Consider the following 27,233-nt stretch of genomic DNA (forward strand, 5'->3'; position numbering starts at 1 on the left):
AGCTGGGACTACAGGCACCACCATGCACAGCTAACTTTTTATATTTTTAGTAGAGATGGGGTTTCACCGTGTTAGCCAGGATGGTCTCAATCTCCTGACCTTGTGATCTGCCCACCTCAGCCTCCCAAAATGCTAGGATTACAAGTGTGAGTCACTGTACCTGGCTGGATAAATTTTAAAATAAGTTACCTATAGCCAGGCATGGTGGCTGATGTCTGTAATCCTAGCACTTTGGGAGGTTGAGGCAGGCGAATTGCTTGAGCCCAGGAGTTTGAGACCAGCCCGGGAAACATGCTGAAACCTCGTCTCTATAAAGAATACAAAAATTAGCCAGGTGTGGTGGTGGGCACCTGTAATCCCAGCTACTTAGGAGGCTGAAGTGGGAGGATCACTTGAGCCCAGGAGGTTGAGGCTGGGGTGAGCCGTGATCATGCCACTGTACTCCAGCCTGGGTGACAGAGTGAGACCCTGTCTCAAATTAAAAATAAGGACAATAGAATAAAGAAATACTATGTAGATATGAAAAGATCTCTAATTGAGAAAATTATTTGACTCTCTTTGGCAACTGTACTATCTCAAAACTCTGGTGATGTCACTACAAGAATTAGCTCCCTTACAATGAAGTGCTTAATGATAAGGAGAGTAGAGGTGAACAGGTAGAAACAGTAATTATTTTCACTACAGTTTTATTTAATAAGCATCAGTTTCCTTGTAGAAAACATAGAATTTCTACCAATTAAACAATATTCTAATAAGAATAAATGTATCAAATCACAGATAATGTTGCTAAATGAAGATGCGCTCTTGCAGATCCAGTCACAAATAGGCCTAAACTGGCAGTGCCTATTGTTCATTTATTATGGGTGGATTTCCCATTTTACAAACAAACCTTTATTTATGGGAAGAGGTTCGGCATTTCACAATGTCTTTAGTATACATTTCCTGATGCCAGAGGGGCAGAATCCCCTTTTGTCCATCAAATGACATCTACTTGCAGCTGCAGGGCATTTTGCAGGGGTACTCTTTTCCAGAGTTAAATACATACAAAGACATAACATACAAGATAATTTCCTGGTAACCATATATGGCCCCCAATCTTGTCAAACTATAATTTGCTTATTCCTCAAAAATAAAATTCTGCTTCTTCTCCCTTTACTAGCTCTCCTTTCCTTCTTCAGTTGCTCTTATCTGGAATCCTACACAAGCGGCTACCTAAATACTACCATTTCAAGGGCCAGGCCAACTCCTACCTCTTTACTAAAGGACAAAGTCTTCTCTTACTATTCTACTCTACATTAATATAGGCTCTGAACTTCTTTAGCCTTTATCATGCATTTGGCTCTAATCTTTTTGTTGTTTAATACTGCCAATTAGCTTTTCACGTTTTTTACATCTTCCAGTAGATTGACTGTAAGCCTTTTTTTTTTTTTTTTTTTTGGGATGGAATTTTGCTCTTGTTGCCCAGGCTGGAGTACAGTGGCACTATCTTGGCTCACTACAACCTCCGCCTCCAGGGTTCAAGTGATCCTCCTGCTTGTCTCGTTAGTAGCTGGGTAACAGGTGCCCACCACCATGCCTGGCTAATTTTTGTATTTTTAGTAGAGACAGGGTTTCATCACGCTGGCCAGGCTGGTCTCAAACTCCTGACCTTAGGTGATCTGCCTGCCTCAGCCTCCCAAAGTGCTGGGATTAAGGCGTGAGCCACTGTGCCCAGTACAATTGCAAGCTCCTTAAAGACAGATTCCTTTATTCTGTTTTTCCCATATTCCTCATGCACCTACATAGCAGATGCTTTAATTGTCTTAGTTTTGAAAAGTAGCATGGTCAATCCCCTACAACCCAACACATATATTTAGTATTCTTTAAAGCTTTTTCCAGAACCAGTCTGGTATAAATATAGGTATTCTGCTAGCCCAATACATTTTTTGAGTGTTTGGTATCAGAACTCATCAGCTGACTCTGTGTCCCAGCCACAGGACTGCAGTTGTTCATCCTGTGGGAATTCAACTTCAATGTCATAAACAAAATTTGGATCATCCTTCTTCTTCTGATTTTTCTCAAACAGTTCATCCATGATGCTCTTCCTTTTGGCAAGCTCCTTGTCATCTAGTTTGTTCAGATCTTCCTCAGGATCAATGGTGGTTTCCCGACGAATCTGTTCCATTGTTTCTGCCAAGCTCTGCCCGGACAAGTAACCTCGTAAAAAACTGAATAGCTTCTCTAGCTGCCTCAGGGATACTTGTTCCAGGTAACTCTTGTGTCGTGGATTATTCTTTAATTGTTCAGCAGCCCTGGTGCAATCTGGGAGAGAGAAGAAAACTATATACCACATACATACTGCATACATTATATACACCACAAACTACTGCAACAGCCAAAATAGAACCCAACACTCGGAACCCTGAAAGCGTTATCTCCATTATAGTCAAGCAGCTAAATGGTTTTATTGGAATGAATTATTTTGTAAAACTATTCCTTTATATTGAGCTTTCAGTGTGGTGGGAAGAGAGATACATTTTTGACTTCTTTAATTCACAAATCACTTTGTGGAGGTATTAAACACTTTCAGCTGGAGAATATGTCTGAGAAGAAAAGTGATATTATAGATTTTAGAGAGCAGTAGTGGTATTAATAAAATACTAAGACTACAAATAAAAAACATTTGGAAGGAGAGAAGGGAATTGAAATTATTGAATAATGCTGTATCATTTAACCCAGCTAGTAATCCCAAAAGGATTATTAATTCTCAAACTGAGGGGAAAAAAACCAATTCCTTTTTATAGATTAGGAAACCGAAGCTCATTGACAGTAAGTAATTAATCCAGTGTCACACATCCAGTCCCAAACCTGTATTTAGAGAATATTTAAGACAGGAGGCAAGATAAGACATGAGGTACCTGAAAACTTTGAAAAGTTTCGAACTGGCATAATGCGCTGGCGAATTTTCCCCTTGATTTCATTCTCATAGATTAAGATAATAGCTGGAGGCTGAAATCTAATCCCACATTTCTTGGCAGTGCACATCATTCCCACATACACGTCAGGGTAAATCAGAGGAAATCTGATGACAATGTGTAAGTTGCATAATGACTTCCTGCTAAAGAGAAAAAACAACTAGGTGTTGGATAAATGTCACTCATTTCCCTCACCCGATCTGGTTTTAGTCCAGTTCTGGCAACACATGCTCAGCCTGTGAAGCTTAATATTCTTTTCTTTTCTTTTTTTTGGGATGGAGTTTCACTCTGTCACCCAGGCTGGAGTACAATGGTGCAATCTCTGTTTACCACAACCTTCACCTCCTGGGAGTGATTCTCCTGCCTCAGCCTCCTGAGTAGCTGGGATTATAGGCATGAGCCACCACGCCCGGACTTCTTTTTCTTTTTTCAATTAAAATATGGAATGCTTCCTGAATTTTTGTGCCATCCTTGCTCACAGGCCATGCTAATACTCTGTATCATTCCAATTTTGGTGTTTGTGCACTGAAGCGAGCACAAAGCTCAGTTACTTTGAGAGCTGCTGGGAAAGTTCAGTTTGGCCCTGGGTTAGTTTCAGTCTGTTGGGACTCCTAAGACTCTGGTTCCCTCAAGAATATAGACTTGTTCATATGTGAATCTGGGGATGCAATCCAGTTTGAATCTCTTAGTCAAAGATTGAATATGAATCCCTAAGTCAGCCCAATAGCTTACCTACATTCTATTTATCAATTAAGAAAGGATGTATCAAGCATCCTCTGTATCAAGGTATTATGAGCTTTTTAACCTTAATCATTTTGTCCTGAGGGGTTCACCAGTCCAGAGCTGTCTCCTTTGTACTTTCCTAATTATTTTCCAAGAGTTTTTCTTTATTACTTATTTAATCATCTATCTTCCCTTCTAGTCAATATGGTACATGAGGGTGGGGGGCATATTCATTTTTCACCACAATATCTCAGCATTGTTTAATGCTATGAATTAACATGATGGTCCCTGAACACTTTTGTAAACACTTAAAGTCTAGAAGCCTGATCAAAAAGCAGACCTGATGCAGAATCAGCTTCTTCATATACAAGTCAGGAATGTTTCCATGGCTTTTATTTTGGCTTATTTGTCACACTATATGATATTTTTCTAGCTACCAGAAATATAGCTATTTGTAGATTAAAACTTACTATTCTCTCTTCTTTTCCCCACCCTCAATGCCCAAATCCACTTAAAAATAATCACTGCTTTAGATGTGACTATGACATTCTCAGAAAGATTCATCAATGTCAAGAAACATTGAGGTAAAGTGGCATAGGGTGATGATATCTCCATGAACTCAGTTCTGTTGGGAGAATCACTATTAGGAACATGCTTTTTTTTTTTTTTTTCCACTCAAAAACCTAGTGTCTATATCTAAGGAACATACTTTTAATAAAACACTTAGCAGTGATTATACACATTCATTGTAGAATAATGGGGCAAAGGAGAGGGGAAACAGAAAATACTCACCCTTGATTGTGTCTTTTTTCTTTCTTCTTTTTTTTTGGGGTGGGGGGGGCGGGGTGAGACGGAGTCTTGCTCTGTCGCCAGGCTGAGTGCAGTGGTGGGATCTCAATTCACTGCAACCTCTACCTCCCAGGTTCAAGCGATTCTCCTTGCCTCAGCCTCCCGAGTAGGTGAGATTACAAACACGTGAGTCCCTGTGCCCAGTCACAAAAACCTATTTTAAAAAATTACTGTGCTCTAGTTCTAATCTGACGCAATGATCTCACACCATTTTCTCCTTCTTTTCCTTTTCTTGTTTTTTGAATGAATACTACTCCCAATTCACCTAAAATTTGATGTTAGTAAACTAGAACCTACTGAGCACAATATAAACTCTACACACTGAAGCAACTGATTGTCCTCGTCAAAGATGTACACAACTGGTATTCAAATAATGTAGTTTTACTAGACTCTTTTCTTTTTAAAATTTAACTTTAATCTTTGCTAAAATAATGTTTGCATTTGGAATATAAAATAATTCTATAAGGCTTATAACAAAAAACTACAGTTTGCCCTATCCTTTTCATAGGGAGCCAGACTGAATTTTAAAAGGCATGTCTTCCAAAATTTACCTCTCCATTTCTTAAAAAACATGCTTACACTACCATTTTCAGTGTTTTTGTTTTTGTTTTGAGATGGAGTGTTGCTCTGTCGCCCAGGTGGAGTGCAGCGGCGCGATCTCGGCTCACTGCAGTCTCCTCCTCCCAGGTTCAAGCGATTTTCGTGCCTCAGCCTTCTAAGTAGCTGAGATTACAGATGCCTGCCACCACGCCTGGCTAATTTTTGTTATCTTTAGTAGAGACGGGGTTTCGCCATGTTGTTCAGGCTGGTCTCGAACACCTGACCTCAGGTGATCTGGCCAAAGTGCTGGGCCCACAGGCGTGAGCCACCTTGCCCGGCTACTTCCAGTTTTAGATCGTTATCTTTTGACTTACACTCTCTTTCCTCTTTGCGACACCCGTCCTAGAGCGCTCTGTTCCACTCCAAGCCACCTGGATGCTCTCTAGGCCTGCTTACAGATTCCACTCTGTTTAGGAAGGAGGACGGCACGTTTACCGGATTATTCTTCCTGAATACTCTTCTCCCCAAAGATCAGTAACCGCCCACAATTTTGTTAGGAAGCCCCACAGCACCTAAGTCGTACGGATGTCCCCAAAGGGTAGACGATTCTCTCTACTCACGTCTCCACTAGTGCAAGGCTGGCTTTCTTACCCTTAGAGACATACAGAAATGACATCTTCTGCAGGCCAGCGTCTAAACAGCCAGGAGTGGGTATTTTTCCACCCAACTGCAGTGCACCGAAAGCACCTAAGCCGACTTTGAGGACGGGCGGAGCCTGGCGCTGCAGGAAGAGGCGACAGCCACAGCCCTCCAGACGAGCCCGAGGGGTGAACTCCCCCACTGGAGGCCCGAACCCGGAAATACCGGGAAGCGGAGTGGGGCCGGCCGGGGCCGCGGTCCCCCGGCTCCCACCGCTGCGTGCGTGGATCCGAGGTCCCGCCAGGCGCTGGCCGAGCGGTTTCCACAGCAACAGGCCGGGCGCGCGTCCCCGCGCGTGCGCAGCTCCTCGCCCGCCCCTGGGAGGGCGGAGAGGGGAACGGAGAGGCGGGAACGGACGCCTCACGCCGCGCGGGAACGTTTGGGGGCCGGGGCTGCAGGCAGCGAAGATCCGCGGGAGCTAGGCGCGCGCACCCAGCACTGGGTCCCGGCGGCGAAATCCGCGGTAGCTCGCTGTAGGAGCGGCGGGCGGCCAGTGCACGCCCTTTCCTGCGTCCCCGGGTGGCTCCGCGCGCCCCTCTCGGGCGTCCGGCCTCCGGCGTCCTGGCGGCTTGGGTGGTGGCGGTTCGGGCAGTCGCCTGGCTGTTCCTCGGGGCGGCGACCTGGCTCACGCGCGGGCCCGCCGCGGCCTTCACCGCCGCAAGCTCTGACGCCGGTAAGGGGGGCCGGGCTGCGGAGTCCGGGCGCGGCTCGAGGGCCAGAGCGTGGTGAGCGGTCCCGGCTCCCCTGCCTCTCCGCGGGTTGCTGGGACGTGGGGACCCGGCGCGGGCCCTAGATCGATAGGGCGAGCCGGAGGTCAAACACCAGAGCCACGTGCCCTCCTCTGTCCCCCTGCCCTCCCGTGCGCTTTGCTCTGCGGCGGATCCCGGGTCTCCGGAGAGTCGGGCTCCAGCTCTGCGGTTCCCAGGCTGGACTGGCCGCAGAGTTGCTAAAGTCCTGAGAAGGAAGGTCAGCCGTCAAGCGTCTTGGCACGCTCTTGGATTGCACGAAGCTTCTGATCACCAAGGGGCCAGCAACGCCTTAGCGCTCTGTGAGGCATGAGAGTCCCCAAATTGAATATAGGGACTTCGTGGTAAACTGCTAGTTGTTCGTGCAAGAGTAGTTGGCAAACTGCTTGCACTACTGCTGGACAAGTGCAGGAGTAATTACAATAAAGTAGTAAGGTTTGAGGGGGGAAGGAAAGCACAAACCTGGAAAGTTTCTCCATCTGTAAAATGAGGATGTTTCTGTCATCCTTCGTACCATTTAGATCCCATTTATTATCTGTCAGTCAGCGAAGCTCTGCTTTTGTGTGTTTACATATTGGGTTTCCAAGTTTATCTAAAGAAAGGATTATGAGGGCCAAGAAGAATTTTTAAACAGTTGGATTTGGTGATCTCTAGAGGCTTCCAACATTGGCATTTTATAATTAAAAAGGGGTCAGAATTAGCCAGGCATGATGGCGTGTGCTTGTACTCGGGAGGCTAAGACTGGAGAATCGCTTGAACTCGGGAGGCAGAGGTTGCAATGAGCCTAGATCACATCATTGCACTCCAGTCTGGGTGACAGAGTGAGACTCTGTCTCAAAAAAAAAAAAAAAATTACAAAGTCAATTTCCAAAACCAAAGTAATATTTAAGAGGAAAAATGTTGAAGGTAAATTCACATCCAACAAATTCGTTTTCAAAATGGTACTTCTGCCTTTAAAATCATAATAATAGTTTTGCTATACTGTTTGTAAATTAGCCTTTCTCCAATCCCAATGATCAACTGCTGCCTAGTGTACATATCCATAGGATTTAAGCCTGTTAATAATTTTTCTTCTAATTTAATTTATAGGTAGATATTAGCCCTCATTTCCCACTCTACCCCCATTAAAATTAAACACGATGAAGAAAAATCTGGATTTGTGCTGAGCACAGTGGCTCACACCTGTAATTCTTTTTTTTTTTTCCTGAGACAGAGTTTCACTCTTGTTGCTCAGCCTGGAGTGCAATTCGTGATCTCTGCTCACTGCAACCTCTGCCTCCCAGGTTCAAGCAATTCTGCTTCAGCCTCTGGAGTAGCTGGGATTATAGGCACATGCCACCATGGCTGGTTAATTTTTTGTATTTTTAGTAGAGACGGGGTTTCTTCATGTTGGTTGAGCTGGTATCAAACTCCTGACTTCAGGTGATCCGCCCGCCTCAGCCTCCCAAAGTGCTGGGATTATAGGCATGAGCCACTGCGCCTGGTCACATACCTGTAATTCTAACACTTCGGGAGGCTCTGGTGGGAGGATTGCTTGAGACCAAGAGTTTGAAACCAGTCTGGAAAACATAGCAAGACCCTGTCTCTACAAAAAAAATTTAAAAGTAGCGGTGTGGTGGCATGGGCCTGTAGTCCTAGCTACTTGGGAGGCTGATGCAAGAGGATTGCTAAATTCAAGGCTGCAGTGAGCTGCGATCATGCCACGGCACTCAGCTTGGGTGACAGAGTAAGGCTTTGTCACTAAAAAAATAAAACAAAACAAAAAAAATTAAAAAAGAACAAAGAGGCCGGGCACCGTGGCTCATGTCTGTAATCCCAGCACTTTGGGAGGCTGAGGCGGGCAGATCACGAGAGTGAGACCATCCTGGCTGACATGGTGAAACTCTGTCTCTACAAAAATACAAAAATTAGCTACATGTGACACACACCTGTGGTCCCAGCTACTTGGGAGGCTGAGGCAGGAGAATCACTTGAACCTGGGAGGCAGAAGTTATAGTGAGCTGAGATTGAGCCTCTGCACTCCAGCCTGGTAAAAGAGCGAGAGTCTGTCTCAAAAAAAAAAAAAAAAAAAAAAAAAAAAAGAACAAAGAAAAATCTGTATTGGTACAAGATACAGGGTGTGGGGATTTGTTTTTTTGGGAAAAGATCATATACTTCTCCAAAGCAAATACAATTTGTTTTTTGAGGGTTGGAGGTTTTCCAGTGAAACATAACGAGGTAAATTCTGAAAGAGCTGTTAACACTAAAATTTCTTTCAGTTTTATTGTTGAGAGTGGAAGTATCTTAGGCTTCAAAAGTCAGGCAAACCTTGCTTCGAATGGGTCATGTAGTTAGTTGTATGACCCAGGGTTAGTTACTGATGCTTTATAAATACAAATTTCCTCCTGCAAACAAATAGCAGTAATTTTGCTAACTTCACTACATTGTGAAAGTTAAAACACACATGAAAGCACCAAGGAGAGAATCTAGCATGCTAGATATTATTTAACAAATGTTATTTTTTCCTATTCTTTTTTCATTCCTTCAGATAGTTTCACCTTCACATCATTTTTTTTTTCTTTTTTTTTTCTTTTTTTTTTTTTTTTGAGAGAGTCTCACTCTGTTGCCAGGGCTGGAGTGCAGTAGTGTGATCTCCGCCCACTGCAACCTACCCCTCCCAAGTTCAAGCGATTCTTCTGCCTCAGCCTCATGAGTAGCTGGGATTACAGGCACAAGCCACGCCTGGGTAATTTTTGTATTTTTAGTAGAAATGGGGTTTCACCATGTTGGTCAGGCTGGTCTCGAACTCCTGACCTCGATATCCGCCGGCCTCAGCCTCCCAAAGTGCTGGGATTACAGGTGTGAGCCACTGTGCCCGGTCCCACATCATTTTTCTTAATGCATCTTTTCAGAAGCACATCTGATGGATTCAGCAATATTCAATGATAATAATAGGATTATGTAAATAATATATAGTTTTCTGTGTGTGTGTGTGTGTGTGTGTGTGTGTGTGTGTGTATGTGTGTGTGTGTGTTTGTTAGTTTTTGAGACAAGATCTGGCTTTGTCACCCAGGCTGCAGTATAGTGGTGCAATATTGGCTGACTGCAGCCTCCCTCCACCACCTGGCCTAAGCCATCCTCTCACCTAGTCTCCTCAGTAGCTAATTTTTGTATTTTTCTTCGTGGAGATGGAGTTTTGCTATGTTGTCCAGGCTTGTGTGTTTTTTTAATGTTCTTCCCACAGATTTACAGCTTTTGAAAGGGGACAAAGTTCCATAGCAAATGCCTGGTAGAGTTGCTTGCCAGTAGTAACTTAATTTTTAGTTTTAAGATGCTTACATTGAGTAGTAGTTTTTTTTTTTTTTTTTTTGTCTTTAGAGACGAGATCTCTCTCTCTGTCACCCAGGCTTGAGTGCAGTGGTGCAACCATAGCTCACTGCAGCATCCATCCCCTGGGTTCAAGCAATATTCCCACCTCAGGTGTGAACTAGCACACCTGGCTCTGAGTAATAGCTTTAATGTCTGGATTCTCAGTGAAGTCAGTATGCTGAGATTTCTGGTTATTCTAAGTTTACAATGGAACCCATTGAACCTTTGAGTGCCTCCAGCTTTGCTTTTTTTCTTTTTTTCTTAAACCTTCCAACATCTCCACAAGGCATAAATGTATCATCTTCCTGGTTTTATAGGCATGGATGTTAGAATATAGAAATTGCCATTATGTATCTAATACACAGTTTCTGTGAACTAGGATTAAAATGGAGATTTCCTGGCTGTTTAGCCATCCTGTTCCTTTTTGTTATATTGGGATCACCTGAATAAAGCAATGTTAATAACAAACACATAGAATGCTTACTATGCGGTCGGTAGGGTCTGTTCCAAGTGCTTCTACACATATTAAATTCTCATGAGGGTGAATAGAGAGATAAACTATCTTGCCCAAAGTTGACACAGCTGTTAAGTTACAGACTGGGATTTGAAATTAGGCACTCTAACTCCAGAGTCATTGTTCTTAACCACTGTGCTATATTAGAAGTAGATTTATATATATCTCAAATTGCTTAAATTTTGAAAGTTTTTGTTTTTAGGTTGGATAGATTTTCTGGGCAAGTAAAGCCTACTAAAATAACTATTTTCTAATTATTTAAATATTCTTTTATTGAGTGCTTTTGTTTTTAAAAAAATATCTTTGATTCTTATAGGCATAAGGGCCACGTGTTCTGAAATTACTTTGAGACAAGAAGTTTTGAAAGATGGTTTCCACAGGTAAGTAGCCCGTTATTTCTATTCCTATTAAAATAATGTCTCATATAATTGTGTACAAAAAGTTGATAGTTGAAATATGTATAAACTGAAAAATCAGGCTGGGTGCAGTGGCTCATGCCTGTAAGCCTAGCACTTTGGGAGTCCAAGGTGGGCAGATCATGAGGTCAGGAGTTCAAGACAAGCCTGGCCAATGTAGTGAAACCCCATCTCTACTAAACATGAAAAAATTATCTGGGCATAGTGGTGTGTGCCTATAGTCCCTGCAACTTGGGAGGCTGAGGCAGGAGAATCGCTTGAACCCTGGAGGTGGAGGCTGTGGTGAGCAGAGATCACACCACTGCACTCCAGCTTGGGCAACAGAGCAAGACTTTGTCTCAAAAAAAAAAAAAGAAAGAAAAGAAAAATCACTTGCTTTCTCAAAGTTATTTAGTGATGGCGTATGTGGTTCACTCTTTGAAATAGTGATTAAAATAACTGAGTAGAGCAAAAAAGAAAACAAATATATATTTATCATGTACAATTGTCCCTTGGTATCTGAGGGGGATTGGTTCCTCCTGGACTTCCCCTGAGGATACCAAAAGCCTCAGATGCTCAAGTCCTCTGTATCAAATGGCATAGTATTAGTATAGAACCTACACACACCTTCTCATATATAGTATATTTTTATATATACAACCAGTGCCTATATATAGTATTCCACTTAATCTTCGTGATGGCCTGAGATAGGTGATTTTTTCTTATTTTTCAGATGAAGGAGGTAGAGCTCAAAGAATTTAAATAATTTGGTAGCAATTAGAATGATAGAGCTCTGACTCAAATTTAGTACCATTATATGAAAAAAAAAATTTTTTTTTTTGAGATCGAGTCTTGCTCAGTCACGTCCAGGCTGGAGTGCAGTGGCGTGATCTTGGCTCACTGCAACCTCCACTTTCCAGGTTCAAGTGATTCTCCTGCCTCAGCCTCCCAAGTAGCTTTACAGGCGTGTACCACCAAGCCCAGCTAATTATTGTATTTTTAGTAGAGATGGGGTTTCACCATGTTGGTCAGGCTGGTCTCGAACTCCTGACCTCAAGTGATCCTCCCACCTTGACCTCCCAAGTGCTGGGATTACAGGCGTGAACCACTGCGCGCAGCCTAGACCACATTATTAAAAGGATGGTTTGTGATCACGGAAGAGGTGGTGTAACTGTGCTTTTCTTGGGGTTGTGCTGCAGTCCAGTGAGTATGTAGTGAGGGCAATACTGCTAATGCCTACACAACATGTATGCATCAACTGGAGCTTAGTTTTACCTTGGTGCAATTTTTGGTAAAATGAAAAACCTCTTTTTCATGAAAAATAAATAAATAAGAAGTGGTGATCTTTGAGAATTTGCATAAATGTATTACAAATATTTTCTTTACAGAGTTACTTGATAGGTAGATCAGGGAAATGCTATAATTATAGTATCTCTATATACAGATTTTCTGGAAGACTTTTGACCAAGTTTTACGTCTTACATTTGTGAACAAGATGAAGAAATGTGTATTGGAAGACAATGGAGGTGAATGACTCCATAAAGATTCACAAATATATCCAACATCTTCTGATTAATGGATTGAATGTGATCTTGGAGGGAGGTCCTGAAGGGTTTCTGTCTTTTTAAAATACATATGCTTTTTCTGATTATAAAAGTATTACCTGTTCATAAATACGTATATAGTGTCCAGGAGAAAATAGATTACAGATATATTCTGCTTTTATAGAAAATATATCTATATGGCTAATGATGTGGGCCTTAGAGTAAAACTATGATCATTCGAATCTTGGCTAGATAGGATACTTAGCCTCTCAGTGCCTTGGTTATATAATTCCAAGGAATTTTAATAGAATTATTTCATGGTTTAAAAAAATCAACTTCATTGAGGTTTAACACATGTATACACTCATGTAACCACAACCAGACCAGAATCAAAATATAGAACATTTCTATCCTAAAAAACACCTGTGTGCTGCTTCCAATTATTCTTCCCCACATACCCACTCACAGCCAACCACTTGTCTGTTTTCTGTCACTGTATAGGTTTTCTAGACTTTTATATAAATGAAATCACACAGCATATGCTTTTTTATATCTAGCTTCTTTCACTCAGTGTTATGTCAGTGAGATTCATACATGTTCTGTATAGAAGTTATTTTTTCTTTTTTGTTGCTACGTGCTGAAATGTGTTGATCCATTCACATATCAATGGCATGGGAGTAGTTTCCAGTTTGGGGCTGTTATTATAAAGCAAGCTGCCGTGAACATTTGTGTACATGTCTTTGTGTGGCCATGTTTCCATTTCTCTTGTGTAGATATTGATAAGTGGAATTCTGAGTATGTGGTAGATATATGTTGAACCTTTTAAGAAACTGTCAAACTGTTTTCCAAAGTGGTTATACCATTTTACATTTCACCAGCAGCGTGTAAGAATTCTCTTTCTCCCATTTCTTCGGCAACACTGGATATGATTAGTCTTAGACATTCTGGTGGCTGTGTAGTGGCATTTCATTGTAGTTTTAATTTGCATTTCTTTGATGACTAATAATGTCATCTTTCCACCATGCTTATTGTATATCTTCCTTTGGGAAGTGTTTGCTTAAATGAAAACACCTATTTTTAAGTTGGGTTGTTTATTATCTTATTAAGTTGTAAGAATTCTTCATATATGTATTTTTGATATAAGTCCTTTGGCAGATGTATGCATTGAGAATATTTTCTCCCTCTTTATGGCTTGCCATTTCATTTTCTTAGACAGGGTCCCACTCTTACCCAGGCTGGAATGCAGTGGCACAATAATTGCTCACTGCAGGGTAGACCTCCTGGGCCCAAGTGATCCTCCTGCCTCAGCCTCCTCAGTAGCTGGGACAACAGGTGCATAGTATCATGCCCAACTACATTTTTTACATTTTTAAAGATTAAAAAACAAAAGTGGGCCAGGTATGGTGGTGCACATCTGTAATCCCAGCACTTTGGGAGGTTGAGGTGGGCAGGTCCCTTGAGTCCAGGAGTATGAGACCAGCTTGGGTGACATGGTGAAACCCTATTTCTACCAAAAAAAAAAAAATACAAAAATTAGCCAGACATGGTGACATGCAGCTGTAGTCTTAGCTACTTGGGAGGCTGAAGTGAGCAGATCATTTGAGTCCAGGAGATTGAGGTTCCAGTGAGCCAAGATTATGCCACTGCATGACAGCTTGGGCAACAGAGTGAGACCCTTTCTCAAAAAAGAAAACCAAAGCAAAGAAAAATGCAACAGAGACTATATGTGGCTAGCAAAGCCTAAATTATTTACTGTCAGAAAAAGTTTTCCAACTCCTGATCTATATGACCATCTTGATAACTATCTTGACCATCAGAAAGTATGAATCCACCAACTTTTTTTTTTCCCCAAAAAGTTGTTCTGGTTATTCTAGATCTTTTGTATTTCCATATAAATTTTTTTATCAGTTTAATGATTGCTTCAAAAAAAGCTTCATGAAATTTTGATTGAGATTGTTGAAACACTAGATCAACTTGGAGATAACTGATGTGTTAACATTAATTAATGAATGTTTTAATCCATGAATATGGCATCTTCATTTATTTAGTTGTCCCCCCCCCATCTTAATCATGTATTAGGCTGGTGCAAAAATAATTGCAGGTTTTTGCCATTAAAAGTAATTACTTGGCTGGGCACTGTGGCTCATGCCTGTAATCCCAGAACTTTGGGAGGCCGAGGCAGGCAGATCACCTGAGTGTCAGCAGTTTGACATCAGCCTAGCCAACATGTTGAAACCCCATCTCTACTAAAAATACAAAAAATTAGCTGGATGTGGTGGCAGGATGCCTGTAATCCCAGCTACTTGGAAGACTGGGACAGGAGAATCCCATGAACCCGGGAGGCTGAGGTGTCGGTGAGCCAAGATCGCGCCACTGCACTCCAACCTGGGAAACAGAGCATGACTGTCTCAAAAAAGAAAAAAAAAAAAAGGTAAGGGTATATAGGTATTTCACCATGAAGTATATTTGTGTTAGGTTTTTTGTAGATAGCTTTTATCAGTTGAGGACTTTCTCTTAATTTCTAGTTTCCTGAGATTTTTTTTTTATGATTAGGTATTAATTTAGTTAGATACTTTTTCTTCCTCTGTTTTGAGAGGATCATACAATTTTCATACTATATTCTTTTAATATGATGAAGTACACTGGTGTTTCCAATAGTAAACCTACCCCTTGGTCATGCAATATTATCTTCTTGAAATATGTCTGTATTTGTTTTGCTAATAACTTGCTAAGTATTTTTACTTGTATGATCATGAAGGCTATTGGTCCGTTACTGTGTTGTGATGTCTTATTCTGGTTTCGCTGTCAGTGGCATTATTGGCCTTATAAAATAGGTTGGGAAATACGTCCTTCTCTATTTTCTGCTGGTGTAGCACTGTTATTATTTCTTCCTTTAATATTTAATAGAATTTAACGATGACTATTTTGAAGCTCTGTTTTTGGGTGTGTATGCTACATTTAGGATTGTTCTTGATGTTCTTGATATGTTCCTTGATGAGTTGGCCCTTTTATCTTTATATAATGTCTTTCTTTATGACTGGCCATATTCCTTGTCCTGGAGTCTCCTTACTCTAATATTAATATAGCCATCCCATATTTATTATTAATATTTGCATATCTTTTCTATCCTTTAAACTTTCTGTCTTTACCTTCAGTGTGTTTCCTGTTGATAGCGTATGATAGCATATAGTTAAGGATGGCCTTTTTTTTCTTTACAAATCCCAAGAGCCTGTGAAAGGAGTTGCTCTTTTGTCCATCTGTCAGTCTCTGCATTCTAATTGGAGTGATTAGACCATTTATTTTTCATGTAAATATTAATATGGTTGGTTTGGTTTAAATCTATTTTGCTACTTTTTTTCTATTTGTTCCATCTGGTGTTTTCCTTTTTTTTTTTTTTTTTTTTGCCTTATTTTGGATGTATTGAGTGATTTTTAAGCATTCTATTTTATCTCAATTTTTGACTTATTAGCTGTACTTCTCTCTGTTTTTAATTTGTTGCTTTAGGGTTTACAATGTGCAATTGTTACCTATCACAGTCTACCTTCAAATAATTTTATTCCATGTCATAGATACTGTTCTATCAGAATGGTTTCATTTCCTTCTTTTCCCTATGCTATTGTAATTACATATTTTACTTCATTTTTCACTTGTGTTATGAACCCCACAATATATTGTTATTGGTTTTTCTTTAAGTAATCACTTTTTACATTATTTATTTTAATTGTGATAAAATACCCATAACATAAAATTTACAATTTTAATTTTTTTTTTTTTTTTTTGAGATGGAATGTCATCTGATGCCCAGGCTGGCATGTAGTGGCTCCTTCTCAACTTACTGCAACCTCCATCTCCTGGGTTCAAGCAATTCTCCTCCCTCAGCCTCCTGAGTAGCTGGGATTATAGGCATGCACCACCATGTTGGGCTAATTTTTTGTGTTTTTAGCAGAGATGGGGTTTCACCATGTTGGTCAGGTTGGTCTCAAACTCCTGACCTTGTGATCCACTGGCCTTGGCCTCCCAAAGGTCTGAGATTACAGGCATGAGCCACTGCACCCGGCTAACTGCAATTTTAACTATTTTTAAGAGTATAATTCAGTGGCATCAAGTACATTCACGTTATTGTGCTACCATCACCACTATTCATTTACAGAACTCTTCATTTTGTAAAATTGAAACTCTTTGCCTATTAAGCAATAACTACTCATTCCCCCTTCTCCCAGCTCCTGGCAACCACCATTCTACTTTCTGCCTCTGTGAATTTGACTCCTCTAGGTACTTCATGTAAATGGAATCATATAATACTTGTGACTAGCTTATTTCACTTAGCATAAGGTTCTCACAGTTCATGCATGTTTTAGGGTATGTCAGAATTTCCCTTCTTTTTAAAGCTGAGTAATATTCCGTTGTATGTTTATACCACATCTTGCTTACCCATTCATTGTTGGTGGGCACTTTGGTTGCCCCTGCCTTTTGGCTGTTGCAAATAATGCTGCTGTGAACAGGATTTACAATTGTCTCTTAAATGCCTGCTTTCATTTCCTTTGGGGAAATGAAATACCCAGAAGTGGAATTGCTGGATCATGTGATAATTCTATTTTACTTTTTTGAAAAATTGTCATACAGTTTTCCATAATGACCACATCATTTTACAGTCCCACCAACAATGCACAAGGGTTCCAATTGTCTATCAATCATATTTGAAAGCAATTAAAACATGAGAGAAGTATTTCATATTCTCCCACATATTTACCATTTCTGACCTCTTCTTTCTTACAGATTTATGTTTCTATCTAGTATCATTTACTTTCTGTCACTTCTTGCGATGTCAAATTCTCTTAGTTTGTATTTGTGTGAATTTTTATGTTGCCTTTATTTTTGAAGGGTTTTCCTCCTGTATATAAAATTCTAGATTGACAGCTTCTTTTCTTTTAGTACTTTAAATAGGTTGCTCCATTATCTTCTAGCTTATTCTTATCTTTGTTACACTTTACATAATTTTTGATAGTTTTTAAGATTTTTTTTTTCCCATTGACTGGATAATAATGTGCCTTGATGTGATTTTCTTTGTATTTATCCTGCTTGGGGTTGGTTGAGCTGCTTGGATTCATAGATATATAATTTTTATGAAATTCAGAAAGTTTCAGCCATTATATCTCTTTTTTTTTTTCTGTTACATTCTCTCTTCTTATTTAGGAACTCCAATTATAGGTATACTAGACTAGTTGATATTGTTTAAAAGCCATGGAAGCTGTTCCTTTTTTTCTTCCTGGTCTTTTTTCCTCTCTGTGCTTCAGTAGATAGTTTCTGTTCCTCTGTCCACAAGTCACTGATCTTTTCTTCTTTAACATCTAATGACTTTTAATTACATTTGGGTAAGCTTTTATTTCAGAAATTATATTCTCCATCTCTTAAAGTTGGATTAAGTTTTTAAAAAAACATCTTTTCTCTCTCTCTCTCTTTTTTCTTGAGACAGGATCTTGTCTCTGTCTCCCAAGCTGGAATATAGTGGCACTTTCAGAGCTCACTGCAGCCTCAACCTCCCAGGCTCAAAAGATTCTCCTACTACACCCTCCCTTGTAGTTGGGACTATGGGCATACATCACCACACCTGACTAATTGTTTTATTTTTTATAGAGACAGGAGTCTCCATGTTGCTTAGGCTGGTCTCAGACTCCTGGCTTCAAACGAATCTTGCACTGGACTCCCAAAGTACTGGGATTACAGGCATGAGCCACCATTCCCAGCCTTTTTTTTTTTTTAAGACGGGGTTTTGCTCTGTCACTCAGGCTGTAGTACAAAGGCATGATCTTGGCTTACCGCAACCTTCGCCTCCTGGCTCAAGCAGTTCTCCTGCCTCAGCCTCCTGAGTAGCTGGACCACAGGCATGTGCCACCATGCCTGGCTAATTTTTGTATTTTTGGTAGAGATGGCATCTTGCCATGTTACCCAGGCTGGTCTCAAGCTCCTGAGCTCAGGCAATCAGCCACCTTGGCCTCCCAAAGTGCTAGGATTATAGGCGTGAGCCACTGTGCCCACCCTCTGGTCTATTTTTTTCTAGGTAAATATCTAGTTGTATCAGTCCCATTTATTGAAAAGACTATCTTTTCCCCCATTAAATAGCATTGGTACCTTTATTGAAAATTGTGTGAGTGTTACTGGATTCCATTCCTTTCCATTGGTCTTTGTCTATTTTTACGGTAATGCTATAGTGGCTTACGACATAAATTATGAAAGATCTAATGGATGATTCTGACATGTTATACATATTTCATTTGACCTTATAATCTGCTTTTGGAAAATGAATTTGAAATACAATGTTTTCACTAATAGGAACATAGTATTATGTTACCTCATTTAACAATTGAATGAAGAGATTTACTTTAAATGCACTTGTCTTACAGAGACCTTTTAATAAAAGTGAAGTTTGGAGAAGGCATTGAGGACTTACAGAGATGCCGACTCTTAATTAAACAGTACATTCCTACAGGACTTTTTGTGGATCCATATGAGTTGGCTTCATTACGAGAGAGAAACATAACAGAGGTACAGTTATTAGGAGATTTTTTGTGGAGAGAAATTAATTTAGGCTGTATACCTGAAAAATGCCTTCATTGGGACAGTGGTTTAATTTGACTACTTCTAAGGTCTTGATTATATAATTCCTTGGCTTTTGCCAATGAGTTCTGTAACTGCTGTGATTAACTGAAAAGGAACAACATGTAATGAAAATGTAGCACTTGGTGTCACTGTCACAGGAAAGTTAGGATGCTTGATGTGATGGGAAGGAGTTAATGCTGTTTGTTTCTATGAGTTATACCAGGGGTATGCATGGACAAGTTGCATGTGTGTACATCCATACATATGCACATAGATTATGTATATAATGCCTATACGTGTGTGTGCATATACATGTGTGTATACATGAATATGTATGTATATGTGGATATATATGCATAATAAATACACATTATAACTCAGGCCTAATTTCTGTCACATTGACATTTTCTCTGTTGATGTAGAATACTATACTTTTATTTAAAATAGTTTTTACCATATTATTTTAAAAAATCATTTACTGCTTTTTCCACTAACTTTTTATACCCTCTCTAGAAAGAGTGCTGACCTTTGCTTTGACTTCCTGACCACAGTGCTCTTACTCATTGCCATCTCGCTTGCTTCTCTGAAGAACAGGAAATTATCAGAATGATACCAATCATTTTAACTCAATACAGGTTTAACTCTTTGTCCTAGTTTTTGTAGTTACTGAATAATGCTATAGTCACAAAATTTCTTTGTTCATAGGCACCTATTTTGTCTACCTAAACAAAGACTAATAAGAAAATATCTTATTATTTAAAAACAGAAATGTTTTTAAATTTTTTTATTTTTATTTTTTGAGATGGAGTCTTGCTCTGTTGCCCAGGCTGGAGTGCAGTGCCGTGATCTCGGCTCACTGCAACCTCCACCTCCCAGGTTCAAGTGATTCTCCTGCCTCAGCCTCCTGAGTAGCTGAGATTACAGGCATGTGCCACCACGCCCAGCTAATTTTTGTATTTTATTTATTTATTTATTTATTTTTTTTTTTTGAGACGGAGTTTCGCTCTTGTTACCCAGGCTGGAGTGCAATGGCGCGATCTCGGCTCACCGCAACCTCCGCCTCCTGGGTTCAGGCAATTCTCCTGCCTCAGCCTCCTGAGTAGCTGGGATTACAGGCACGCGCCACCGTGCCCAGCTAATTTTTTTTTTTTTTGTATTTTTAGTAGAGACGGGGTTTCACCATGTTGACCAGGTTGGTCTCCATCTCTCGACCTTGTGATCCACCCACCTCGGCCTCCCAAAGTGCTGGGATTACAGGCTTGAGCCACCGCGCCCTGCCAATTTTGTATTTTTAGTAGAGACAGGGTTTCACCATGTTTGCCAGGCGGGTCTAGAACTCCTGATCTCGTGATCTGCCCGCTTCAGCCTCCCAAAATGCTGGGATTACAGGCGTGAGCCACCGCAGCTGGCCAGAAATAATTTTTTATTATGGAGAAATTTGGTACCCTAGAATAAAATTTCCCCAGTTTACTTTTAGTAAGCAAACTTTTATTAAACATAAACGATCTTGTGTTTTTCTCCTTAAAATTGAGGCTGGAAGGGGAATGAAATTGTTTATAAAGAAGGCAAATTTGACACTGCTGTTTATCTGTATAGCAGTCTCCTGGTTTTAACTTTTTAAAAACTCTTCCTCATTCATTTCTTCTTGATTAATATTTATTTTCTTTTTGAACAGGCAATGATGATTTCGGAAAATTTTGATATAGAGGCCCCTAACTATTTGTCCAAGGAATCTGAAGTTCTCATTTATGCCAGACAAGACTCACAGTGCACTGATTGTTTTCAAGCCTTTTTGCCTGTGCACTACCGCTATCATCGGCCACATAGTAAAGATGGAGAAACCTTTACTGTGGTCAGTAACCCAGATTTGTTGATGTATTGTGAACAAGGTAAGGGTTGCAAGTGTTTTCTGAGAGTTGAAAAATAAGAATAAAAGCATGGTGGCAAGTCGCAGTCAGGGACAGGGATGGCAAAAGCATGTTTCTTTTTCTTTTAACTTTTTGATTGTAAAATAAAGCACACATAAAAATCTCAAAAAAAAAAAGAAGTCACATTCAACTTCTGCAGTACTTTTGTAATTTTCTAATTTCTTAGGCTTTCACATAAAAAGGATGCTAAAATAACAGTATGTGATAGATGGGTCCAAATCGTATACATATACGATAGAAGTAGTTCTATCTGTTGAGGTTTAATACAAGCCTAGCTTTGAGTCCAAATAAAGGTTTTCTGACATCATTTTTTTTTTTGAGACTGAGTTTCGCTCTTGTTACCCAGGCCGGAGTGCAATATCTTGGCTCACCGCAACATCTGCCTCCTGGGTTCAGGCAATTCTCCTGCCTCAGCCTCCTGTCTGACATCATTTTCTACCACTTCCCTCAGAGTTCCCGATTTTGAAATGCTGGGCCCACTCAGAAGTGGCAGCTCCTTGTGCTTTGGAGAATGAAGATATCTGCCAGTGGAACAAGATGAAGTATAAATCAGTAAGCTCATATTTTATGTTGCTTTTTAGATTATGCTGCCTCATTTAAACATCTTTCTATAATGTTTCTGCCACATTTAAAGGATTAACATTTTCTTTTCTTTTCTTTTCTTTTTTTTTTTTTTTTTTGAGCCGGTGTCTTGCTCTTGTTGCCCAAGCTGGAGTGCAATGGCACAATCTCGGCTCACTGCAACCTCCACCTATCAAGTTCAAGTGATTCTCCTGCCTCAGCCTCCCAAGTAGCTGGGATTACAGGCACCCACCACCATACCTGGCTAATTTTTGTATTTTTGGTAGAGAAAGGGTTTCACCCTGTTGGCCAGGCTGGTCTCGAACTCCTGACCTCAGGTGATCCGCACACCTCAGCCTCTCAAAGTGCTGGGATTACAGTAGTGAGCCACCGCACCTGGCTGGGATTAGCATTTTCTAACATAAAAAGCGATTTGTTCTTACAGCAAAGGTTTACTACAAAGCACTGCTATTTTTTTGTTAGGCAACTTTCTGTGAACAGACAGTTGGGAAGATGGTTGACCATGCAATCTTATGCAATGTAGAATTGTTTTTGAGTAGGTTGCTATTTGCCATATGGTACCTGAAAATTTTTCTCAAACTCTGAAATACATCTGGAGACCTGCATGTGATTGTTTATGTCAATGAAGGGTATGCTTAGTATTTATGATTTATTGATTTAGCAAATTCTTGGTGTGCATTGCTGCAAGATAAGTAGAGACCTTATTAAAACACTTTGAATTCCATTGTCTTTTTATTTATTTATTTATTTATTTGAGACAGAGTCTTATTCCATCTCCCAGGCTGGAGTGCAGTAGCATGATCTCAGCTCACTGTAACCTCTGCTTCCCCGGTTCAAGCAATTCTCCTGTCTCAGCTTCCCGAGTAGCTGGGACTACAGACACCTGCCACCACGCTCAGCTGAGTTTTGTATTTTTAGTAGAAATGGGATTTCACCTTGTTGGTTAGCTGGTCTCAAACTCTGGACCTCACGTGGTCTACCTGCCTCAGTCTCCCACAGTGCTGGGATTACAGACATGAGCCACCACGCCTGACGTCAGTTGTCTTTAAAACTCTGTAACTTGCCATAAAAGATCATAGTTGAACACTTTAAATATAGTTTGTTTGTTTGTTTGTTTTAATATGGAGCCTTGCTCTGTTGTCCAGGCTGGAGTGCAGTGTTGCAGTCTTGGCTTACCACCACAACCTCTGCCTCCCGGGCTCAAGCCTCAGCCTCTCAAGTAGCTGGGACCTCAGGCATGGCTGATTTTTGTATTTTTAATAGAGACAGGGTTTCACTGTGTTGGCCAGGCTGGTCTTGAACTCCTGACCTCGCGATCCGCCCACCTCAGCCTCCCACAGTGCTGGGATTGCAGGCGTGCCTCTCCACACCTGGCCAACTTTATGTATATTTCATCTTTATATATACCAGAAAAATAGATGACCATTACTAAGGTGGTATTCCGTCCCAAGGTTTGTTGAAGGTGGCATTTTTTGAATGATGTTTTTCGGATAGCACTTTGTTACTGATTGGGTTGGTAACTTTTATTTTTTAGGTTGTGAAATCATAATTCAGGTATTTACAGAAAGAAAACAAAAAGTATTGCCAAGTTACTTACATTTTAATGTTTTTTAAAACTTATTTTTAAGGTATAAACTGTCCCAGTATTTTTAATTGAACCCCTTTATCTTTAAAACCAAATAGAAAATAGAAACTGGCCGGGCGTGGTGGCTCAAGCCTGTAATCCCAGCACTTTGGGAGGTCGAGGTGAGTGGATCACGAGGTCAAGAGATCGAGACCATCCCGGTCAATATGGTGAAACCCCATCTCTACTAAAAATACAAAAAATTAGCTGGGCATGGTGGCACGTGCCCATAATCCCAGCTACTCTGGAGGCTGAGGCAGGAGAATTGCCTGAACTCAGGAGGCGGAGGTTGCGGTGAGCCGAGATCGTGCCATTGCACTCTAGCTTGGGTAACAAGAGTGAAACTCCATCTCAAAAAAAAAAAAAAAGAAAATAGAAACTGAGTCGAATATAGGAGCTTTGCATTGCTGGTCATGGGAAAGATCACATTCAGTTGTACAATATGTGAATAACAATGTTTTAAAAGCTATCTGGGGAGAGAAAGGCAAACATGAATGAAAAGATAATTTAGTTTTTTGTTGTTTTAATGTTTTTCCTATAAGTATTCAAATTTAGAGAGAATTCTGTGTTCTAGTGTTCTAATTTGAAGCATGGTAAGAGGAAGTAAATGTTTATATTGATTCCAGAGGTGACACTGGGATATAGCTTCTCTTTTTCTTTCTTTCTTTTTTTTTTTTTTTTTTTGAGACAGTGTCTCACTCTGTCACCCAGGCTGGCGCACAGTGGTACAATCTCGGCTCACTGCAACCTCCGGCTTCTGGGTTCAAGCAATTCTCCTGCCTCAACTCTGGGATTATAGGCTCACACTAGCACATCCAGCTAATTTTTGTATTTTTAATAGAGATGGGGTTTCACTATGTTGGCCAGGCTGGTCTCAAACTCCTGATCTTGTGATACACCTGCCTCGGTCTCCCAAAGTGCTGAAATTACAGGCATCAGCCACCATGCCTGGCATATATAGCTTTTCTTAAAAGAATATACTTAACTCTGTAAAAAGCAGAAAAATCAGAACTAATGAGATTTAACAAATTATTGTGGGAATTGAGTCTGATTCTGTAACATTAAATGATATGTTAGATTCAAAAGTCATTCAAACCAGTAATATTACATGTCGTGTAGTACTGGCTGAGATATTTAAAAGAAAGAAAAAGATCCAATTAAAAATCAAAGAAATATTGGTCTCACCTTATGACATGCATTTGATTGATTGATTGATTGATTGAGACGGAGTCTTGCTCTGTCGCCCAGGTTGGAGTGCAGCATGATCTCAGCTCACTGCAAACCTCCACCTCCTAGGTTCAAGTGATTCTTCTGCCTTAGCCTTCCGAGTAGCTGGCATTACAGGCACCTGCCATCACACCTGGCTAAGTTTTTTATTTTTAGTAGAGACAGGGTTTCACATGGTTGGCCAGGCTGGTTTCAAACTCCTGACCTCAAGTGATCTGTCTGCGTTGGCCTCCTAAAGTGCTGGGATTACAGGCTTGAGCCACCATGCCTGGCCCATGACATGCATTTTAAATATCTATTTTTTTTTCTCTCTCTCCATAGGTATATAAGAATGTGACTCTGCAGGTTCCAGTGGGACTGACTATACATACCTCTTTAGTATGTTCTGTGACTCTGCTCGTTACAATCCTGTGCTCCACTTTGATCCTTGTAACAGTTTTCAAATATGGCAATTTTTCCCTATAAGTTTTATGTAGTTAAATGCTTCCTAGAAACCTAAATAAGATCTATTAAATTCTGATGAGAGGTGTTCTTCTAGAATTGATCTAATAACTTTTATCGTTTGTCTTCATTTGTGGCCAAAATTATGTTTACTAGAGGAAATCTGGGATCATTCTCAGCTAATTCCAAAATTTAGTGCTCTATTGCATAGATCCTTGGTAATCCTCAAGCATCAAATGTGGTAAGAGGAAACTTAATTCTGCTAAATTGATAATTTATTTTGTGAGAAGTGACTTTATCTTCATTTGGGATAGAAAAATTATTTCTTTATGTAGTAGAGACAAATTATTCTCATTTTGTGAATACTTTCCATTTAAGCTACAAATTGTGAAAACCATACAAATAAGAATAAAATAGGCCAGGCACAGTGGCTCACACCTTTAATCCCAGCACTTTGGGAGGCCAAGGTGGGTGGATCACCTGAGGACTAGAGTTCTAGATCAGCTTGGTGAAACCCCGTCTCTACTAAAAACACAAAAATTAGCTGGGCGTGGTGGTGGGTACCTTTAGTCCTAGCAGTTGGGAGGGAGATGTGGGAGAATCGCTTGCACCTGGGAGGCAGAGGTTCCAGAGAGCCAAGACTGCACTACCGCACTCCAGTTTGGGCGACAGAGTGAGACCCTATCTCCAAAGGAAAAAAAAAAAGAATAAAATCACTTGGGTTGAAAATCATGTTTATTTAAATATTAATGTCATGAGAATATTAAAGACATTTGCCAGTTTCAACAAAAATCATTAAAGTAGGACAGCTAAGAAATTATTAATGTTAATATCAAAATTATTGATAATCTTAAATTGTTGACTCCGTTCTCCTTTTACATTTTATAATGTTTATTTTGAATATATGAATTGGCAAATGGCTTGATGAAACTGAGTACTAAGATTTAGTACGCAGTATGTCAAGAAGAGAACTCAGATTGCCATTTTAAAGTTGTACATGAACAATAATTGGAATCATCAAGTAATTTTTTAAAACAAAGGTTCTTAATTTACTGTGATGCTTGGGAAAAAAATAGAAAATAAAGCAAGTGCCATAGGCTAATTAAAAAATAAAACTTTAGCTGGGCGCGGTGGCACAAGCCTGTAATCCCAGCACTTTGGGAGGCCGAGGCAGGTGGATCACGAGGTCAAGAGATCGAGACCATCCTGGTCAACATGGTGAAACCCCGTCTCTACTAAAAATACAAAAAATTAGCGGGACATGGTGGCGCGTGCCTGTAATCCCAGCTACTCAGGAGGCTGAGGCAGGAGAATTGTCTGAGCCCAGGAGGTGGAGGTTGCGGTGAGCCGAGATCGGGCCATTGCACTCCAGCCTGGGTAACAAGAGCGAAACTCTGTCTCAAAAAAATAAAAAAATAAAATAAAATAAAACTTTAGAGCAAGCGTGTTCCAGAAGAGAAGCCATCAAACCAGGGTATGTTGGCATTATTTGTTTTATATAGAGTATTGAGATGTGATAAACCTTTACACATGCTATTGCTGCTCAATTTCCTGAAACATTTTGGTGTTTTCATGGGACCACAGCTTGTATAATTTGACATATGTGACTTGACTAGTCATAAAAGTTCTTTTTAAAGGTGTATTTGAGACTTAAATATTGGAAAAGGCAACCCAGTGCCATCAGGCAGAAATAGTGACCTTTAAAATGACTAAAATTTCAACCCAGTAGAGTTTCATGCCTATTTCATGCTTTCTCATAAGAAAGAATTTCATGTTTTAGAAACATTTCTTTCACTATGGGATTAATAATGTGACACTGAAATGGAATTATATGTCAGTTAAAATTCACTAACATTGACAGGCAACATTTTGGCATATGGTTAAACAGGTAGGGGAACATGGTACTGTTTAACATCTTAAGAGTATGGGCCAGGCGCGGTGGCTCATTCCTGTAATCCCAGCACTTTGGGAGGCTGAGACGGGCGGATGACGAGGTCAAGAGATCGAGTCCATCCTGGCCAACATAGTGAAACCCCGTCTCTACTAAAATATAAAAGAATTAGCTGGGTGTGGTGGCGCACATCTGTAGTCCCAGCTGCTCAGGAGCCTGAGGTGGGAGAATTGCTTGAACCCAGGAGGCCAAGGTTGCAGTGAGCCAAGATCGTGCTACTACACTCTAGCCTGCCGCCTGGCAACAGAGAAAAACTGTGTCTAAAAAAAAAAAGAATATATGAGGCATGTGTATATAGAATGTTTTTATTTTTGCTCATCACAACCAGGTTTCATCAGTATTTAAAATAAGATTGTGGCTTGGAATGTGATTCAGCCATTTACTCACTTATACAAATATTCAGAAGTGTAATAAAAATGTGAATGAAGAAAGCTTTGATACGACTTTTCTTGCCTGGATAAATGGTTGCAGATGACATCACTTTTAGTGTAACAGAACATTTCTGGTTTTGACGTCTTTATATTATCTTCTTTGGATACTTAAACAATAAACAAATGCTTATTTTAAAATC

At 40.2% G+C, this 27,233-nt stretch overlaps 2 protein-coding genes and 2 non-coding genes across 15 annotated transcripts; 2 read left to right on the forward strand and 2 right to left on the reverse strand.

The window, feature by feature from the left end:
* Window positions 1-669: 669 nt before the first annotated feature.
* On the reverse strand, window positions 670-6,308 carry CEP19 (centrosomal protein 19). Of its 12 annotated transcripts, none has more exons than XM_074404043.1 (5): window positions 5,718-6,308; window positions 5,441-5,532; window positions 4,470-4,660; window positions 2,898-3,097; window positions 670-2,301 (listed from the first exon to the last, which is right to left on the reverse strand). In XM_074404043.1, exons 4-5 carry the CDS (start codon window positions 3,025-3,027, stop codon window positions 1,940-1,942), a joined length of 492 nt encoding a protein of 163 aa, XP_074260144.1. In that variant the 5' UTR covers window positions 3,028-3,097; window positions 4,470-4,660; window positions 5,441-5,532; window positions 5,718-6,308; the 3' UTR covers window positions 670-1,939. The 12 variants fall into 12 exon arrangements, with proteins under 12 accessions (XP_074260144.1, XP_074260145.1, XP_074260150.1 ...); XM_074404044.1 differs by having other exon boundaries at window positions 5,639-6,308; XM_074404049.1 differs by lacking the exon at window positions 5,441-5,532.
* On the reverse strand, window positions 3,389-3,492 carry LOC120367239 (U6 spliceosomal RNA). The gene has a single exon (XR_005581664.1). It is a non-coding gene; the product is annotated as a U6 spliceosomal RNA (small nuclear RNA).
* PIGX (phosphatidylinositol glycan anchor biosynthesis class X) lies at window positions 4,876-27,233 on the forward strand. The gene is made up of 8 exons (XM_003926417.4): window positions 4,876-4,888; window positions 5,724-6,142; window positions 6,243-6,438; window positions 10,690-10,753; window positions 18,714-18,855; window positions 20,585-20,798; window positions 21,289-21,389; window positions 24,592-27,233. Exons 1-8 carry the CDS (start codon window positions 4,876-4,878, stop codon window positions 24,733-24,735), a joined length of 1,293 nt encoding a protein of 430 aa, XP_003926466.1. The 3' UTR covers window positions 24,736-27,233.
* Window positions 11,939-12,064, forward strand: LOC120367267 (U4atac minor spliceosomal RNA). The gene has a single exon (XR_005581685.1). It is a non-coding gene; the product is annotated as a U4atac minor spliceosomal RNA (small nuclear RNA).

This window comes from Saimiri boliviensis, chromosome 8 (genome assembly GCF_048565385.1).
Source record: "Saimiri boliviensis isolate mSaiBol1 chromosome 8, mSaiBol1.pri, whole genome shotgun sequence".
Classification (NCBI taxonomy): domain Eukaryota; kingdom Metazoa; phylum Chordata; class Mammalia; order Primates; family Cebidae; genus Saimiri; species Saimiri boliviensis.

Excerpts from the sequence above, each read along its gene's own strand:
- PIGX (XM_003926417.4), top strand. Across the intron at positions 6,439-10,689 it reads CGCCGCAAGCTCTGACGCCG|GCATAAGGGCCACGTGTTCT; the intron begins GTAAGGGGGGCC and ends TGATTCTTATAG. Across the intron at positions 20,799-21,288 it reads GTTGATGTATTGTGAACAAG|AGTTCCCGATTTTGAAATGC; the intron begins GTAAGGGTTGCA and ends CACTTCCCTCAG.
- CEP19 (XM_074404050.1), bottom strand. The coding sequence starts at position 3,027 with ATGATGTGCACTGCCAAGAAATGTGGGATTAGATTTCAGCCTCCAGCT. Across the intron at positions 2,302-2,897 it reads AAACTTTTCAAAGTTTTCAG|ATTGCACCAGGGCTGCTGAA; the intron begins GTACCTCATGTC and ends TCTCTCTCCCAG.